Source organism: Hyperolius riggenbachi, chromosome 6 (genome assembly GCF_040937935.1).
Source record: "Hyperolius riggenbachi isolate aHypRig1 chromosome 6, aHypRig1.pri, whole genome shotgun sequence".
NCBI classification, from domain to species: domain Eukaryota; kingdom Metazoa; phylum Chordata; class Amphibia; order Anura; family Hyperoliidae; genus Hyperolius; species Hyperolius riggenbachi.
In genome coordinates this window covers 388,189,680-388,208,385 of record NC_090651.1, presented here as the reverse complement: position 1 = coordinate 388,208,385, position 18,706 = coordinate 388,189,680, and the positions used below count along the sequence as shown (strand labels likewise).

General features: G+C 47.5%; 1 protein-coding gene across 5 annotated transcripts in view; it reads right to left on the bottom strand.

Moving 5' to 3' along the window:
• LOC137521999 (interferon-inducible GTPase 5-like) overlaps positions 1–18,706 on the bottom strand; it is a 98,065-nt gene that overhangs the window by 18,916 nt on the left and 60,443 nt on the right. For 2 of the 5 annotated variants that reach the window (XM_068242001.1, XM_068242002.1), the window contains one exon: positions 688–4,478. The exons of the other annotated variants lie outside the window; for them this stretch is intronic. In XM_068242001.1, coding sequence (XP_068098102.1) covers positions 3,263–4,478 — 1,216 coding nt within the window. In that variant the 3' untranslated portion in view covers positions 688–3,262. Of the gene's footprint in view, positions 1–687; positions 4,479–18,706 lie in introns of those variants that run through there. 5 annotated transcript variants of the gene reach the window in all.

The following is an 18,706-nucleotide window of genomic DNA, read 5'->3' as shown; positions in this document are numbered from 1 at the left end:
ATGCCTTACATCCTTGACTGATGTCCGTTTATCGGTAAGCACCAGCACCTCAATGTCAGCGTTTTCACACTGTCCTCTGCACTACTTTGCCCTTTCGCTTTGCCCTTTTGCACACTTTTTTCCCCATTGGGATCTTTACACATGGTATTTTTTATAGTCTGTTTGCCTGTTTGCACATTAGTTAGGTTATGCAGTTTTATTCAATGCTGATGCTACTGGTTCTTACCAATATCTTTTGATGTGGCTAGCTGTGTTATTTATTAGTTCATATAGCCATCCATTATGTGTCTTCATGTTTTAGTATGTGGTGTGGAAACTCAGCCATTTGCCTGTTATGTATTGTACCATTTGATATGTTCATTCAATTGTATGTTTCCCTGCATGGCCATCCGTATGGTTGTTTTTAAGTGTTTTTAAAATACTCTTTTGTGAATAAAGATGATTATATATGATTATTCTTGGAGGGGTGCGGTCTTTTGAGGGAACTCCTGTTCTGTGTATTTTTTCATGATTCCAAATTGGTGGGGCGCATCCTCACAAGTTTGCCTCAGGCAGTAAAAAGTCTGGAACAGGCCCTGGAGTCGCCCTTCTCCTGCTGTACGATACAACTGAGACATTGGATCAGTCAGAGGAGGACAGAGATGACACAATCAGTCAGAAGTCGCAGGTTGGTTGTTCAGTAAATTATTTAATGTCAGAAGTTAAGACTTTTTTTTCCATGATTAAAAATGTTATTGTTTTTCATATAAAATACATGAATATATAAGATTCCTAATTTTCAGGAAAACTCTATGGAGGTCTTTAAAACAGAACTACAGTCAAGTAATGAACATACAGCATTATTATAGTAATTCCACTTAAAGGATATCTGTAGTGATGAATTAAAAAACAAATAATTAGTGTGATAAAGTGCTTAGTACCAAACCGCTTACTGCTGCATGTTGCCCTCAGAGTCCCTTCCGGCCCCCATTATGCAACATTTTAACTTTCTGTTTTTGCAGTGGTCTATATCTCTATCTAACAGCATTTTACTCAGTTTCCTCTCACCCAAAATACATCCTATATAATGAAACCCTAACTGTCCCTGCTACATCCTGCTGTCCGTGGTTATTGGCTATTGCACATGTGTAGCCGGCAGGGAGCACGGCCATGGGCACGCCTGTCTGCGGCTTATGCAGAAAAGTGCCTAGCGCCTGTTTTTTTTTTTTTTTTTACGGGCCTTAGGCCTAGTACAGTACACACGGACATATGACGCATGCACCACCCACTGCCGTGACACATGCACCGCAAACTGACATATGATGCATGTTCCGGCACTGACATATGACACATGCACCGTCCAGATACATATGACGCATGCGTATGTTTACTATATCCAGAGTCAGTGTCACGTAGTGTCCAAAAAACATGTTTACTATAACAATCTTTCTCCCCTGTACATCTCCTCACTAGTCTCCAGATACCAACCCAACCGCACTCTTAGATCTGCACACGAGCTTCTTTTATCCTCCTCTACAATTATCTCCTCACATTCACGTGTACAAGACTTCTCACGTGCCTCACCCCTCCTCTGGAATGCCCTTCCACAGCACATCCGCCACTCTCCCACCTTTAAAATCTTTAAACGCTCCCTCAAAACCCACCTTTTCCGACAAGCATATTCTCTAGCGTAGGCCATGCACCCACTAAATAACCTAATTACGCACTGCCTGTACATATACTGTATACTTCCCCACCTCTTGTTTCCACCCCATTCCTTTAGAATGTAAGCTCGCAAGGGCAGGGCTCTCACCCTTTTGTGCCACTGAATGTTATTAATTTAATTGCTTGCACTCTGTTAGACATTTATACATTTTAGTGATCATGTTAAATTTGCAATTGTAATCAGCAGTTCTGTATTTTGTATCAGTGTTCATATTTGATGTATATCATTGTCTGTATCATTATGTATCCCTTGTTTGTTTTCTTACATTGTACAGCGCCACGGAATATGTTGGCGCTTTATAAATACATAATAATAATAATAATAATAACAGGAGTTGTATTATATCAGTTTACTATACCAGGTGTTGCTCCCATAGACTTATAATGGAGATTGGCCGGGAATTAGAGATGTAGTTTACTATACCAGAGTTTATTATAACAAGATTATACTGTAGTAATAAGTAAAAGTTAATTGGTCATCCCCTCAAATTTGCATTAGACCAGTGTTTCTCAAACCTGTCCTGGTGACTCCCCAGCGGTGCATGTTCTGCAGGCTCCTCCCCTCTGCACAGGTGGGGTCATTAGTGTCTGGCAAACCTGTCCTGGTGACTCCCCAGCGGTGCATGTTCTGCAGGCTGCCTCCCCTCTGCACAGGTGGGGTCATTAGTGTCTGGCAAACCTGTCCTGGTGACTCCCCAGCAGTGCATGTTCTGCAGGCTGCCTCCCCTCTGCACAGGTGGGGTCATTAGTGTCTGGCAAACCTGTCCTGGTGACTCCCCAGCGGTGCATGTTCTGCAGGCTGCCTCACCTCTGCACAGGAGGGGTAATTGGTGTCTCTCAAACCTGTCCTGGTGACTCGCCAGTGGTGCATGTTTTGCAGGCAGCTTCCCCTCTGCACAGGCGGGGTAATCGGTGTCTCAGCCAGGTGGATTCCATGTTGCTGAGACACCAATTACCCCACAATGCTGTCCCTTGTCCCAAGCTCAGCTCTGTTAAATTGGCCAGTTGCCGTCATTTGTTCTCCACAGCGCATTCACTTGCCCCCGTTGTGCTCCCGTACCGGGGAGCGTTCTGCGCCTGTGCAGTACTACTGCGAGGGCGTAGGAGCAGAACACTCCCTCTGCCACAGGAGCGCATGCGTGGCTGTACATCCACAGTGGTGCACGACTGCATACAACTGGCCAATATAATAGAGATGAACATGGGACAAGAGAGCGGCCTAGAAGGGTGGCAAGGAAGCCTACGGCCAACATGGGGCTGGAGGAATCCCCAGGTAAGTGTAAACACTGCACAATTTCAGATCTCAGCTACACTTTAAGGTCCAACATGAAGAACACTTTGAACAGAACATTCATTGGTCTATTTTAGAGGTCTTTTCCTTTTTTTGCAAGTTTGAAGATTTGCATAAGACAGATTCTCTGGAAAATAGAGAGCTATTTTTCATTGACGTCCATGCATTGCTGTGAAAAATCAGTTAAAACCTAAAAATATATATATCTGAAACCCAAACCACTAAGTAATTAATACTCTTAGTGGGCATAATGACAGCATTCCGCTTCTAAACAGGAGACTCTATTGCTTTTTTTAAAACCCTCATAGCATCTTCAGCAATATCTTTTAGGAACCTCGAAAGCATCCAGTAGGTTGTAGCAAATGAGATGCCCCCTGCTGCCACTGTGCCAACAACCGGTATATTGCTAGCTAAATATTCTACAAACATCAGTGACCCGATAGCCCCTCTGCTTAGTAAAGTGACGACAAGCTCTTTATTTATCTCTTTCAGCACGATGGGCGATTTGATCACAGACTTCAATTCGTTGACGTCTTTACCAAATCTATTGGCCAGCGTTTCGAGAGAGCTATGATTCAAGCCAAAAGCATTTCTGTATTTTATCATTTCTTTCACCAAGATAGAAACATCACAGGCAACAGAGAGTCCCGGGACAGGGATGGCCGCCACACCACAGGAGACAACGGACAGTATCCAGATGTTCTTCTTCAGGGCTTTTCTTTTCTTTTCCAGAATTGGTAGAGAAATGTTAGGTAAACACAACATGAAGATGTGTTTCTTGTGGTTTGGAAGTTCCCTCTCTAGTGTCTCCTGCATTTCATTAAAGTCGTATTTGTCCAAGTCCAGGCAAGATAAGAGAAACACTTGTGGATCTTCGATTCCACCTTTACGGAGGTTTTGAGTGCAGTTATCTCTAATTTCATTCAATATATTCTGTTCATTGAAGGACTTCTTCCGACGCTTCTGAGAAGCGTGCACATCAGAGTCTACTTTAGATCTCACAAAGTAGAACTTCTTCCCCATAGATTTAATCTCTTTGGCAAGCTCCATGTCATTGTGTCTGAAACGTTCAGATGACATGATGATAAAGAAGTCATATCGACTGAACTCAACGGCTTTGAGATAGTCACCCGGCTTAAAATTTGGAGAGCCGATCCCAGGGAGGTCCCAAATCTTCACATTGTTAAACTGCAGATGAGGATAAGCTATTGGCTCCATGGTGGTCTCTGTGACTCCTGTTTTGGCAGCACCTTCTTCATCATCATCATGTATGCCGCGAATGGCATTGACATAGGTAGACTTTCCTGATCCCGACTCTCCCGTGACCGCTATATTTAGAGGAGCATTTTCAATCTCGTTTAGAGACTCGCTTAGCTTTTCACCTGCTTTACAGAGATCACCGTCTTCTAATGCATCCCGGATTTCCTGCACTTCTTCTTCAGAGATAATTTCACAATCTAAAGAATCCATTTCAAGGTATTTCCTAAAGGGAAAAAAAAAAGAATTTCTGTAGAGTTAGGAAAGCTTATTGTTACCCACACTTATTGTTACCCATGTGACAATGAATACCATACAGGGCTGGCTTAAGGCTACAACACAATTTAAATTTACTATTATTCTTTTATTCTTTTTTTCAATCTAGGAGAAGTAACAGCATTTAAAATGGAACTTCTAGGGAAAGAACTAATGGACCTTCCATTGCCAGCTTGGCTTTAAAAGTGCATTCTGATGTTTGCTGTTGTATCTAGTGAGTCGGAACAAGCAATGTAAACAAAGTGTTCCAGGTCAGTGGACATGTAGGGTGTATATGTTTGTGGTACAGTGCTAAAGTACAGTGCTTTCACTATGTACTGTATTTTTTGGACCATAAGACGCACCAGACCATTAGACTAACCTAGATTTAGAGGGCAAAAATACTCTAGATTTAGGGAACAAAAAAAAATAAAAATACTAAACCTGGTGCATCCATGGTGCAGAGGCGTCTTGTGGATATCCCCCCCCACCCAATTATGTCCCCCTTGTACCTTATGTCCCCCTAGTACCTCTTGTGTCCCCCTCTGTCCCTATGTCCTCCTCTGACCCTATGTCCTCCTCTGTCCCGGTGTCCCCTCCTCTGTCCTCCTCCTGTGTCGTCTTCTGTCCCTGAGTTGTTCTCTGTCTCTCTATGTCCTCCTCTGTCCCTATGTGCGGGCAGCACGGTGGAGCAGTGTTTGGCACTCTCGCCTTGCAGCACAGGGTCCCTGGTTTGAATCCCAACTACATATATATATATATATATATATATATATATATATATATATATATATATATATATACACACACATACACACACACACACATACAACAAATACATACATAGACATATGACTATGGTAGGGATTAGATTGTGAGCCTCTCTGAGGAACAGGTAAGTGAAAAGGTTACATACTCTGTACAGTCAGGCGTGGCAGGTGACATGATCTGTTTTCAACAAGCCAGTAGAAGAGAATATTACCGTACGTAGGTGCGCCATGGTGTGCCAGAGTTGTGAAGCCTGGGTGGTGATTCTTCGGGCTCCTCTAGCGCCATGGTGAAATGTGCAGTGGGAAGTATAGAACGGAATGGTGGAGAAGCAGCAGAGAAAGAAGGTGCGGGCCGGGAGACTGCGGGTGAGGCTTCTGGTATGCAGAGAAGTTGATAAGCAGGAAAGGGGAGCCGGAGGAGAGGGGCTCCTCACGAGGCTGCTGCTGAGTGGTGGACAGCCCGCTAAGTGACTGGCGGCAATGGTGTCTCGGGCGGGACAAAGCCTCCATCACTGGGTCAATCACTGAACTCGCTTAGTTACCTGAGAGTGCTTATGGTCTGAAAAATACGGTAGTCCCCATTCCTCTTACTGTTATTACTGTTATGGACCTCCCAGGTGGGCTTTCAAATGCTGAGGTCTCATTAATCCCTGGCTTTTGGGTATGTTTTTCTGTGACTTGATGCTTGGTGATTCTATATAAGGATGTAATTATGCATCATGGGGTAGTGTTAGGCATAGGTGGGAGGGTAGTGTTAGGCATAGGTGGGGGGTAGTGTTAGGCATAGGTGGGGGGTAGTGTTAGGCATAGGTGGAGGGTAGTGTTAGGCATAGGTAGGGGGAGTGTTAGTGTTAGACATAGGTAGGGGGAGGGTAGCGTTAGGCATAGGTGTGGGGGGGGTAGTGTTAGGTGTAGGTAGGGGAGGGCTAGTGTTAGGCATAAGGTACTGGAGTGTTAGTGTTAGGAGTAGGTTCGGGAGAGTAGTGTTAGGCATACGTAGGAGGAGAGTAGTGTTGGGCGTAGAGTGTGTGTGTGGGGGGGGTAGTGTTAGGCATATGGTAGTATCACGCTGGTGCGTGACAAGACAACGTACAGATAATTACACAATAATAGTACAATGTGTAGTCGAGACCAGTCAGAACTTGTGCACAAGTTTTAGTGATATCGAGGTACAAGGTCGTTAAGATAAATCGTTGTCAAATCGAGCAGGGTTATACACGTGTATCAGATGTCAGTCGTATTGCAAGGATCAGACAGTAACAGAGTCAGGGACAGGCCGAGTCGGTAACAGGAATCAGATGACTGAGGTACAGAATCGTCAGGCTAGGGCAGAGTCAAGAGGTAGGCAAATGTCTGTACACAGATAAAATACAATAGATATGATTTCCTAGTAAATTACAATTTACAGCTATCAATGATCAACTAATAACGACTGACTAACTGGAGTACATATATATGGTGAGTACCACCATATATGATGTAGCTCAAGGAAGCTAGCTAGGGCCAAGAACCAGCGAACTGATTAGTATCAAGGTCAACGACAGACTGAGAGCTCTGGCCTTATATACAAAATCCCAATTCCCCAGAACCACTCCCCTAATGATGTCGCCTAGTGACATCACTGCTGAGGTCAGCTAGACCCTCCTTCTGTACACCAATGACTGCATCTCCACAGATCCATCTGTTAAGGTTCTGAAGTTTGCAGACGACACAACAGTAGTTGGTCTCATACAAAACGGCGATGAGTCTGCATACAGGCATGTGGTGGGACAGCTTTCCTCCTGGTGCAGCAGCAACAACTTGGAACTAAATGCTCTCAAAACCATTGAGATGATAATAGACTTTAGGAGATCTCCCTCCCAGCACCTCCCCTTAACCATAAATGGATCCACAATAACCCAGGTAGAGTCATTCAAGTTTCTTGGGTCCAAATCTCACACAACCTAAAATGGGATAACAACACTGCCACTATTGTCAAGAAAGCGCAACAGAGGATGTACCATCTACGGCAGCTGAAAAAGTTTGGCCTACCTCAAAATCTAATGGTGCAGTTCTACACTGCAATTATTGAATCCACCATAACATCATCTATGACTGTATGGTTCGGCTCCTGCTCAGCATTAGAAAAGGGGAGGCTGCAGCGCATCATCCGATCAGCGGAAAGGATAATTGGCTATAGCTTACCTTCCCTGCAGGATCTTTACGCTAGCAGGTGCAGAAAGAGAGCGACCAAAATTACCTCTGACCCCTCCCACCCTGCTCACTCCATCTTCCCCAGATTGCCTCTGACCCCTCCCACCCAGCTCACTCCATCTTCCAGCGCATGCCTTCAGGAGTAAGATTCCGGTCAATCGCTACCAACACCTCCAGACACAAGAACAGCTTTTTTTTCTCAAGCGGTAGCCATACTTAATGCTGAACCACGTTAGAGCTGCCAGGACTTGATAGTAATCAGCACAGAACTGTAAATGAACAATTCTCACATTGCTTACTGCCACTATACTTATAATGTCCTTGACTTGTAATATACACACTGTCTGTCCTTGTATTGTTTTTGTTTGCGTTTGTTAAGCAACTGCCAAGACAAATTCCTTGTAGGTGCAAACTTACTTGTCGAAATAAAATTGATTCTGATTCTTCTAAGCCTATAAATACAGCTCTGAGCTGCGCGCCTCCTGCCAGAAACAACACGCTGACCCACATCTGTATGGGAGTCGGGGATGCCAACATTCTGACTCACGTCTACAGGGAAGCCGGGGATGCCTTTGATAGAAGATGAAGCTGCCTCCAGCTGCTCCAAACTATCAGAGCAGCCTGCAGAGACCACACTAGGTACGTTTGTTACAGGTAACAATAACAATAATATTTATATAGCGCTTTTCTCCCTGGGGAATCAAAGCGCTGTGACCCTGCATTATGCAGTCTCAAAGGCTAGGGAAAAGAGGTGAGTTTTTAGCCTTTTTTTAAAGCTGTCCAGAGAGGGAGCCTCTCGTACTGATTGTGGAAGTGAGTTCCATAGAGTAGGGGCTGCGTAGGAAAAGGCCCGAGCACCAAATGTTAAGTGTATCCTGGGAATAATCAGCTTCATCTTGTTGGCAGAGCGGAGGGTGCGTGGAGGGGCATAAAGTTCCAATAGATCCGCTATGTATTTGGGTCTCATGTGGTGTAGAGCCTTGAATGTCAGCAGGCAGATCTTAAAATTGATTCTCCATTTTACTGGCAACCAGTGAAGAGTTTGCAGTACTGGGGTGATGTGTGAGCTGCGGGGGGCATTGGCTAGGAGTCTGGCTGCAGCATTCTGTACTAGCTGTAAGGGGCGCAGAACCTTTTCTGTAGATCCGATGAACAGGGCGTTGCAGTAGTCTAGGCGGGAGGATACAAATGCATGAACCAGGGCAGGTAGGTCTTCAGCGTACCCTCGTATGCGTCATCACGTAGAGGACGTGAGGTCAGAGAAAGGGCGGAAGTACCACAAGGGTACTACCGCTGAACCGCCCGCTGCCCGGCCTCAACGCGTCCTACTCGGACTCCTCCTCCTCACTCACACCACTGCCAGCCAGCCACTGCAGCAGCCACCACCGGTACTATTTAACTTTACGCAAACTTTTTTATGGGGAAGCGGGCAGAGGGGGGAGCGCTAGCGGAGGGGGTGGGGGGAATTTCCGACCCCCCCGCGATCGGGGCATGCTCCCTCCCTTATGCCTGCGACCCCATAGGGGGGCCGTATTCGGCCGAACAGGGGCCCTGTTCGGCCGGGCATTGAGCAGTTCGGGCGAACCCGAACTAAAAGGCCGAACACCATCAGGTGTTCGGCCGAACTCGAACATCACCCGAACAGGGTGATGTTCTGCAGAACCCGAACAGTGGCGAACACTGTTCGCCCAACACTACCTACCACCAACACCTCTGTTTTGTCAGAGTTCAGCCTCAGCCAGCTGGTGTTCACCCAATTTTGTAAATCCACTAGACACGCATTTATGGATGCTGATGGGTCTTGCCAGGCTTGAAGGACAGATACATTTGTGTGTCATCTGCATAACAATGGTATCCTAGGCCATAGTTCTGGATTATTTTGCCCAGTGGGAGCATGTAGACTGCAAAGAGTAATGGTGATAGCACAGAACCCTGTGGAACTCCATAGGCAAGTGGCACTGGATTAGAGTAGTGTGTGCCCAGACATACTTGCTGTGTCCTGCCAGATAGGAAGGTCTGAAACCAGCTAAGAACAGTACCCCTTAGGCCACAGTAATTCTTCAGTTGCTGGATTAGTATTTCATGATCCACAGTATCAAATGCTGCAGACAAGTCAAGAAGAATCAGAATTGAGCAATCACCCTTGTCCCTTGCAGTAAGTAGATCATTCATTACTCGGACTAATGCTGTTTCAGTGCTGTGCCTTTTCCTGAATCCTGACTGAAAAGTATCAAAGATGTTCTCTGTAAGCCTGGCTTCCAGCTGGTTGGCGACTGCTTTCTCGATAACTTTTGATAGGAATGGTAAGTTCGCCACAGGTCTGTAGTTGGTTACAGAATCAGGATCTAGTGATGGTTTCTTCAGGAGGGGTTTTATGATTGCTTTCTTTAGTTCTTCTGGGAAAAGTCCACTTTGCAAGGAGCACTGAGTGATTTTGTGAAGTGCTGGCCTGATCAGCTCTGGGCACTGCATTAAGGATCCAGTTGGGCCAGGATCCAGGTCGCAGGTAGTGGGGCGGAGACTTTGAATGAGAATTCCAAGATCTTCTTCACTCAGAGTAGGAGGAGTGTTAGGAGTAGGTAGGGGAATAGTAGTGTTAGGTATAGGTAGGAGGAGAGTAGTGTTAGGCGTAGGGTAGGGTAGTGTTAGGCATAAGGTAGGGGAGTGTTAGGAGTAGGTGGGGGAGAGTAGTGTTAGGCATAGGGTAGGGGGTAGGTTAGTGTTAGGCATAGGTGTGTGTGTGTGTGGGGGGGGGGGGGGGGTAGTGTTAGGTGTAAGTAGGGGGAGAGTAGTGTTAGGCATAAGGTAGGGGAGTGTTAGTGTTAGGAGTAGGTGGGGGAGAGTAGTGTTAGGCATAAGTAGGGGAAGAGTAGTGTTAGGCGTAGGGTAGGGTAGGGTAGGGTAGTGTTAGGCATAGTGTAGGGGGTAGGTTACTGTTAGGCATAGGGTAGGGGAGGTTAGTGTTAGGCATAGGGTGCGGGGTAGGTTACTGTTAGGCATATGGTAGGAGGAGTGTTAGTGTTAGGAGTAGGTAGGGGGAGTGTTAGTGTTAGGCATAGGTAGGGGAGAGTAGTGTTAGGCATAGTGTAGGGGGTAGGTTACTGTTAGGCATAGGTAGGGGAGGGTAGTGTTAGGCATAGGTGGGGGGGTAGTGTTAGGCATAGGGTAGGGTAGGTTACTGTTAGGCATAGGTAGGGGAGGGTAGTGTTAGGCGTAGGGGAGGAGTAGTGTTAGGCATAGGGTGCGGGGTAGGTTACTGTTAGGCATATGGTAGGAGGAGTGTTAGAGTTAGGAGTAGGTAGGGGGAGAGTAGTGTTAGGCGTAGGGGAGGAGTAGTGTTAGGCATAAGTAGGGGAGGAGTAGTGTTAGGCATAGGGTGCGGGGTAGGTTACTGTTAGGCATAGGGGAGGAGTAGTGTTAGGCATAAGTAGGGGAGGAGTAGTGTTAGGCATAGGGTGCGGGGTAGGTTACTGTTAGGCATAGGTAGGGGAGGTTGGTGGGAGGATAGAATAAGCTACATTGATAGTTGAGTATCAGTAACATTACCAAGCTACAATTATTGGCAATATCTCATGCCCAAATTAGCATGTGGTGCTTTTAAATATACGCCTCGGGGCCCTTATTCCACAGGCGGCTAAACTGTGCACTCAGTGAGCAGTGACCAAGCAGCAGTGAGCAGTTACCAGGCAGCAGCAGTGACCAGTTACCAGGCAGCAGCAGTGAGCAGTTACCAGGCAGCAGTGAGCAGTTACCAGGCAGTAACAGTGAGCAGTAACCAAGCAGCAGTGAGCAGTTACCAGGCAGTAACAGTGAGCAGTAACCAAGCAGCAGTGAGCAGTTACCAGGCAGTAACAGTAAGCAGTAACCAAGCAGCAGTGAGCAGTTACCAGGCAGTAACAGTGAGCAGTAACCAAGCAGCAGTGAGCAGTTACCAGGCAGTAACAGTGAGCAGTAACCAAGCAGCAGTGAGCAGTTACCAGGCAGTAACAGTGAGCAGTAACCAAGCAGCAGTGAGCAGTTACCAGGCAGTAACAGTGAGCAGTAACCAAGCAGCAGTGAGCAGTTACCAGGCAGTAACAGTGAGCAGTAACCAAGCAGCAGTGAGCAGTTACCAGGCAGTAACAGTGAGCAGTAACCAAGCAGCAGTGAGCAGTTACCAGGCAGTAACAGTGAGCAGTAACCAAGCAGCAGTGAGCAGTTACCAGGCAGTAACAGTGAGCAGTAACCAAGCAGCAGTGAGCAGTTACCAGGCAGTAACAGTGAGCAGTAACCAAGCAGCAGTGAGCAGTTACCAGGCAGTAACAGTGAGCAGTAACCAAGCAGCAGTGAGCAGTTACCAGGCAGTAACAGTGAGCAGTAGCCAAGCAGCAGTGAGCAGTTACCAGGCAGCAGCAGTGAGCAGTTACCAGGCAGTAACAGTGAGCAGTTACCAGGCAGTAACAGTGAGCAGTTACCAGGCAGCAGCAGTGAGCAGTTACCAGGCAGTAACAGTGAGCAGTTACCAGGCAGTAACAGTGAGCAGTTACCATGCAGTAACAGTGAGCAGTTACCAGGCAGCAGCAGTGAGCAGTTACCAGGCAGCAGCAGTGAGCAGTTACCAGGCAGTAACAGTGAGCAGTTACCAGGCAGCAGCAGCGAGCAGTTACCATGCAGCAGCAGCGAGCAGTTACCAGGCAGCAACAGTGAGCAGTTACCAGGCAGCAGCAGTGAGCAGTTACCAGGCAGCAGCAGTGAGCAGTTACCAGGCAGTAACAGTGAGCAGTTACCAGGCAGCAGCAGCGAGCAGTTACCATGCAGCAGCAGCGAGCAGTTACCAGGCAGCAACAGTGAGCAGTTACCAGGCAGCAGCAGTGAGCAGTTACCAGGCAGTAACAGTGAGCAGTAACCAAGCAGCAGTGAGCAGTTACCAGGCAGTAACAGTGAGCAGTAACCAAGCAGCAGTGAGCAGTTACCAGGCAGTAACAGTGAGCAGTAACCAAGCAGCAGTGAGCAGTTACCAGGCAGTAACAGTGAGCAGTAACCAAGCAGCAGTGAGCAGTTACCAGGCAGTAACAGTGAGCAGTAACCAAGCAGCAGTGAGCAGTTACCAGGCAGTAACAGTGAGCAGTAACCAAGCAGCAGTGAGCAGTTACCAGGCAGTAACAGTGAGCAGTAACCAAGCAGCAGTGAGCAGTTACCAGGCAGTAACAGTGAGCAGTAACCAAGCAGCAGTGAGCAGTTACCAGGCAGTAACAGTGAGCAGTAACCAAGCAGCAGTGAGCAGTTACCAGGCAGTAACAGTGAGCAGTAACCAAGCAGCAGTGAGCAGTTACCAGGCAGTAACAGTGAGCAGTAGCCAAGCAGCAGTGAGCAGTTACCAGGCAGCAGCAGTGAGCAGTTACCAGGCAGTAACAGTGAGCAGTTACCAGGCAGCAGCAGTGAGCAGTTACCAGGCAGTAACAGTGAGCAGTTACCAGGCAGTAACAGTGAGCAGTTACCATGCAGTAACAGTGAGCAGTTACCAGGCAGCAGCAGTGAGCAGTTACCAGGCAGCAGCAGTGAGCAGTTACCAGGCAGTAACAGTGAGCAGTTACCAGGCAGCAGCAGCGAGCAGTTACCATGCAGCAGCAGCGAGCAGTTACCAGGCAGCAACAGTGAGCAGTTACCAGGCAGCAGCAGTGAGCAGTTACCAGGCAGTAACAGTGAGCAGTTACCAGGCAGTAACAGTGAGCAGTTACCAGGCAGTAACAGTGAGCAGTAACCAAGCAGCAGTGAGCAGTTACCAGGCAGCAGCAGTGAGCAGTTACCAGGCAGTAACAGTGAGCAGTTACCAGGCAGCAGCAGTGAGCAGTTACCAGGCAGTAACAGTGAGCAGTTACCAGGCAGTAACAGTGAGCAGTAACCAAGCAGCAGTGAGCAGTTACCAGGCAACAGCAGCGAGCAGTTACCAGGCAGCAGCAGTGAGCAGTTACCAGGCAGCAGCAGCGAGCAGTTACCAGGCAGTAACAGTGAGCAGTTACCAGGCAGTAACAGTGAGCAGTTACCATGCAGTAACAGTGAGCAGTTACCAGGCAGCAGCAGTGAGCAGTTACCAGGCAGCAGCAGTGAGCAGTTACCAGGCAGTAACAGTGAGCAGTTACCAGGCAGCAGCAGTGAGCAGTTACCAGGCAGCAGCAGCGAGCAGTTACCAGGCAGTAACAGTGAGCAGTAGCCAAGCAGCAGTGAGCAGTTACCAGGCAGCAGCAGTGAGCAGTTACCAGGCAGTAACAGTGAGCAGTTACCAGGCAATAACAGTGAGCAGTTACCATGCAGTAACAGTGAGCAGTTACCAGGCAGCAGCAGTGAGCAGTTACCAGGCAGTAACAGTGAGCAGTTACCAGGCAGCAGCAGTGAGCAGTTACCAGGCAGTAACAGTGAGCAGTTACCAGGCAGTAACAGTGAGCAGTTACCAGGCAGCAGCAGTGAGCAGTTACCAGGCAGTAACAGTGAGCAGTTACCAGGCAGTAACAGTGAGCAGTTACCATGCAGTAACAGTGAGCAGTTAACAGGCAAAAGCAGTGAGCAGTTACCAGGCAGTAACAGTGAGCAGTAACCAAGCAGCAGTGAGCAGTTACCAGGCAGTAAAGTGAGCAGTAACCAAGCAGCAGTGAGCAGTTACCAGGCAGTAACAGTGAGCAGTAACCAAGCAGCAGTGAGCAGTTACCAGGCAGTAACAGTGAGCAGTAGCCAAGCAGCAGTGAGCAGTTACCAGGCAGCAGCAGTGAGCAGTTACCAGGCAGTAACAGTGAGCAGTTACCAGGCAGCAGCAGTGAGCAGTTACCAGGCAGTAACAGTGAGCAGTTACCAGGCAGTAACAGTGAGCAGTTACCAGGCAGTAACAGTGAGCAGTAACCAAGCAGCAGTGAGCAGTTACCAGGCAGTAACAGTGAGCAGTAACCAAGCAGCAGTGAGCAGTTACCAGGCAGTAACAGTGAGCAGTAACCAAGCAGCAGTGAGCAGTTACCAGGCAGTAACAGTGAGCAGTAACCAAGCAGCAGTGAGCAGTTACCAGGCAGTAACAGTGAGCAGTAACCAAGCAGCAGTGAGCAGTTACCAGGCAGTAACAGTGAGCAGTAGCCAAGCAGCAGTGAGCAGTTACCAGGCAGCAGCAGTGAGCAGTTACCAGGCAGTAACAGTGAGCAGTTACCAGGCAGCAGCAGTGAGCAGTTACCAGGCAGTAACAGTGAGCAGTTACCAGGCAGTAACAGTGAGCAGTTACCAGGCAGTAACAGTGAGCAGTTACCATGCAGTAACAGTGAGCAGTTACCATGCAGTAACAGTGAGCAGTTACCAGGCAGCAGCAGTGAGCAGTTACCAGGCAGCAGCAGTGAGCAGTTACCAGGCAGTAACAGTGAGCAGTTACCAGGCAGTAACAGTGAGCAGTTACCAGGCAGCAGCAGTGAGCAGTTACCAGGCAGTAACAGTGAGCAGTTACCAGGCAGTAACAGTGAGCAGTAACCAAGCAGCAGTGAGCAGTTACCAGGCAGCAGCAGTGAGCAGTTACCAGGCAGTAACAGTGAGCAGTTACCAGGCAGCAGCAGTGAGCAGTTACCAGGCAGTAACAGTGAGCAGTTACCAGGCAGTAACAGTGAGCAGTTACCAGGCAGCAGCAGTGAGCAGTTACCAGGCAGCAGCAGTGAGCAGTTACCAGGCAGTAACAGTGAGCAGTTACCATGCAGCAGCAGTGAGCAGTTACCAGGCAGCAGCAGTGAGCAGTTGTGAGAGTTGAACAGTCTTGTCACAGCCTATCAGCTGCTTGTGGAGATGGGCCCTTATTTTGATCTCTGTCTTCTGGTGAGTGGCTGCATTGTGCAGTGCTGGGAGCTAGTCTACTTTAGGGGACCCCCCGTAAATTCCCATAGAGAATTGGAGCTGTGCTGAAAACGGAACGAATTTTCGCTTTCAGCTCTTTTAAACCCCCACAAGCTATAGATCTTTGGAAAGGTTAGAATCTGCTCTAACGGATGATGCTACTTTCGGTGAGCAAAAGGTGCAACTCACCATGTAGGAAGCGCCGAACGGCCGCAATCGCGGCTCTGTCGGCCATCTTACTTCTGTGCTGCTCATATTTTTCTCCCTCCTCATTGGAGGGATTGTTAGCTGGGGGCGTGCCAGAACTGCTCTCCCTTCTCCCCGGACAAGACAACGCAGAACTAGCTACTGACTGTACGGACATTTTTTTTTTCTCTGGCCTCCCCCCCCAGCTAACAATCCCTCCAATGAGGAGGGAGAACAATATGAGCAGCACAGATGTAAGATGGCCGACGGAGCCGCGATTGTGGCCTTTCGGCGCCTCGTTCACGGTGAGTTTCAGTTTCTTCTCAGCGAAAGTGGCATCATTTGTTAGAGCACATTCTGAGCTTTCCATACATATATAACTTGTGGGGGTTTAAAAGAGCTGAAAAATTTGTACTGTTTTCAGCACAGCTCCAATTCTCTATGGGGATTTACGGTGGGTCCCCTAAAGTAGACTAGCTCCCAGCACTGCTGTTCAGCCCTGGCTACAGTGTGAGCGGTACAGGGAAGCCTGCTGGACAAGTCACTGTCCTTTCAGGATACCACTCAGATACTAACAAGAATATACACTGCAACCTTTCCATAGTCCAATGTAGAGATATGTACAACAGCCGAGCTTTTCAGGAAAATGAGACACAGATATTGCAGCCAGCTTGGTTTGAGAGCCAGAGTTCCCCTTAAAGAGGCCCTGTATTCACATTCACTTGATTGTAAAGTTGGCCATACATCTAGCGACGATGGGCAGATTCGACCAAGAGACAAATCTCTCTCTAATCAAATCTGATAAGAGAGAGATCTGTCAGCTGCCTATACACCACAAGGCGATTTCCAAACAATTTCATGCTGCAATCGATCCTGGATCGGCCTTGAGAGCCGCATCCGCCTCGCTGCCCCTAATGAAAAATCTCCCTTACTAGAAAAATAATGTGGGACGAGCGTGTATGGAGAGGGGAGGGGCAGGGGGAGGCACAAGCGGAGGCCGCGGATAGGTAATGTATACTTTACACTGACCACCCTTTGTCATTGGTGGGCCCTCCCACTGATGCCTAGCTGAGGCTACGATGTCACAGCATTCTGCCAAAGAGCATTCTGGGATGCCAAGTGTTGTTTCTGCTCACTTCGGAACACACATTAAACATCCCACAGTGATGCACCTGCCAGCAGTAAAGATGTCAGCCCCCGTGATAAATGAAAGATCGTAAATCGGGGTGAGGAAAGATTTTTATTTTAACATTTATTAATAAAGTAATACTGTGAGAATAAGCAATTTCAATCATTAAGTTGTTGTCAGTAAAATTCCTCTTTGAAAGCAACATCCGAGGACAATAATAATACAATAAAAAATAAATAAAAAAAAATCTACTTACCCGGGGCTTCCTCCAGCCCCTGTCAGCCATACTGCACCTTCACTACAGCTCTGCTCCCCGTCAGTGGCCCGGTGCAAAATGCGAACCTCAGCAGGTCGGCATGTACTGCGCCTGCACGAGAGCTGCTCACAGCTGCTGTCATCTCGAGTGTATTACAGAGGCGCAGTAGATGCCGGCCTGCTGAGCTCGACATTTTACAACGGAGGGGACCCCGGGCCACTGATGGGAAGCGGAGCTGCGGCGAGGGCACAGGACGGCTGACGGGGGCTGGAGGAAGCCCCGGGTAAGACAGCAGTGAGCAGTAACCAGGCAGCAGGAAGCAGCTGCGAGAGTTTGAGAGGCTTTTCGCTGCCTATCAACTGTCCGTGGAAAAGAGGCCTAAATCCAATCACTGCAATCATAGAAGGCCAATGCGATGCAAAGAATTGTGGTTTGCAGGAAAAAAGTCATACAAGTTGTATTCCACCTGGGATTGGGGCAACCGGATTCACTTCCTGATGATATGGCTCTGCTTGGCAATTTGCAAACAATCTGCAGCAAAGCTGGCATTATTAATGTATTTTTAGCCACCTCTGGCCACAAGGGGTGCAAACATTTGCCACCTCATTAACAGATGACTTGTGTATCAGTCCAGATGAGGTTTGCAGGATTACCTACATTCTCCATCATTGGATAAGTCTAACATATCAGATCCACAATATGCCTGTCCTTGCCAATCATGTACTTGTCATTTCCGTATCTACAAGATCAAACATTTCATCACAGCTTCAATGTATGGGATTCACAAAAGCATAGATTTGTATAAAATATAACCTTACAGTAAACCAGAAGTGATAAAACTCATTTTGGGTTTAATACTCACCCAAGAAAGCGCCTTCCCATTCTTCCATCCAGCACATTGCTGCAGTGCCACCCACAGTTGTAGCTGTTCTACCTGATCATCCAAATAGCTGTTCAGAATTCACCGAGCAACTTGCAGAACTACTCTTGCCCTAAAGTAATCTGAGGACAAGCACATTTGTCTAAGCATGCCTGAATCCGAAGCCACGCATGCCCAATTGGGAAGCACTCATCCTCAGAATTACCCGGGGATATGAGAAGTTCCAAAGATTGCTCAAGGAGTTCCAAACCACGTTTTAGTATAATAGCTACAACCGGGGACGGTCTGGCATCGATGAGCCGGACAGAGGAACAGGTGGTCTTTATATTATCACACATTCTCTCTCTATTTAGGCAAGTATAAATTCTAAAGTGAGTTTCCTCACTTCAGATTTTCTCTAACTGGCTCCTAGAGGGTAGATTTGTTTTTCTGAAAGTCCCAAGCAATGTATTATAGTGTCTTTGTCTGTTTAGGCATGTAAACACACTATCTTCCATGTCCTATAACTTCATTTTCCAGTTTTTGTTGCAAGAGGCGAAAGTCGTACTTGTCCAATTCTAGGCAGGACAGAATAAACACTTGTGCTGCTCCTATTCCACAGTCCGTAAGATTTTTGACATAATTCTCCCGAATATTCCTCAGTAGTCTTTCTTCGTTGTAGTTCTTTCTTCTACGGAGTTTGCTGGCCTTCAAATCGGAGTCAACTTTATTTCTTACACAGTAGAACTTCTTCCCCAACGACCCAAGCTCTTTGGCCAAATCCATGTCACTCTGTCTAATTCTCTCAGAGGTCATTATGATAAAGAAGTCATATTGCTGGAAGTCAACAGCCGTTTGATCGTTCCCGGCGTTATAAGTAGGAGTTCCAGTACCAGGGAGGTCCCAGAACAATACATGTTTATACTTGGGATGGGGATAGGCTGTTGGACATTTTGTGGTCTCCACCACTCCCGTT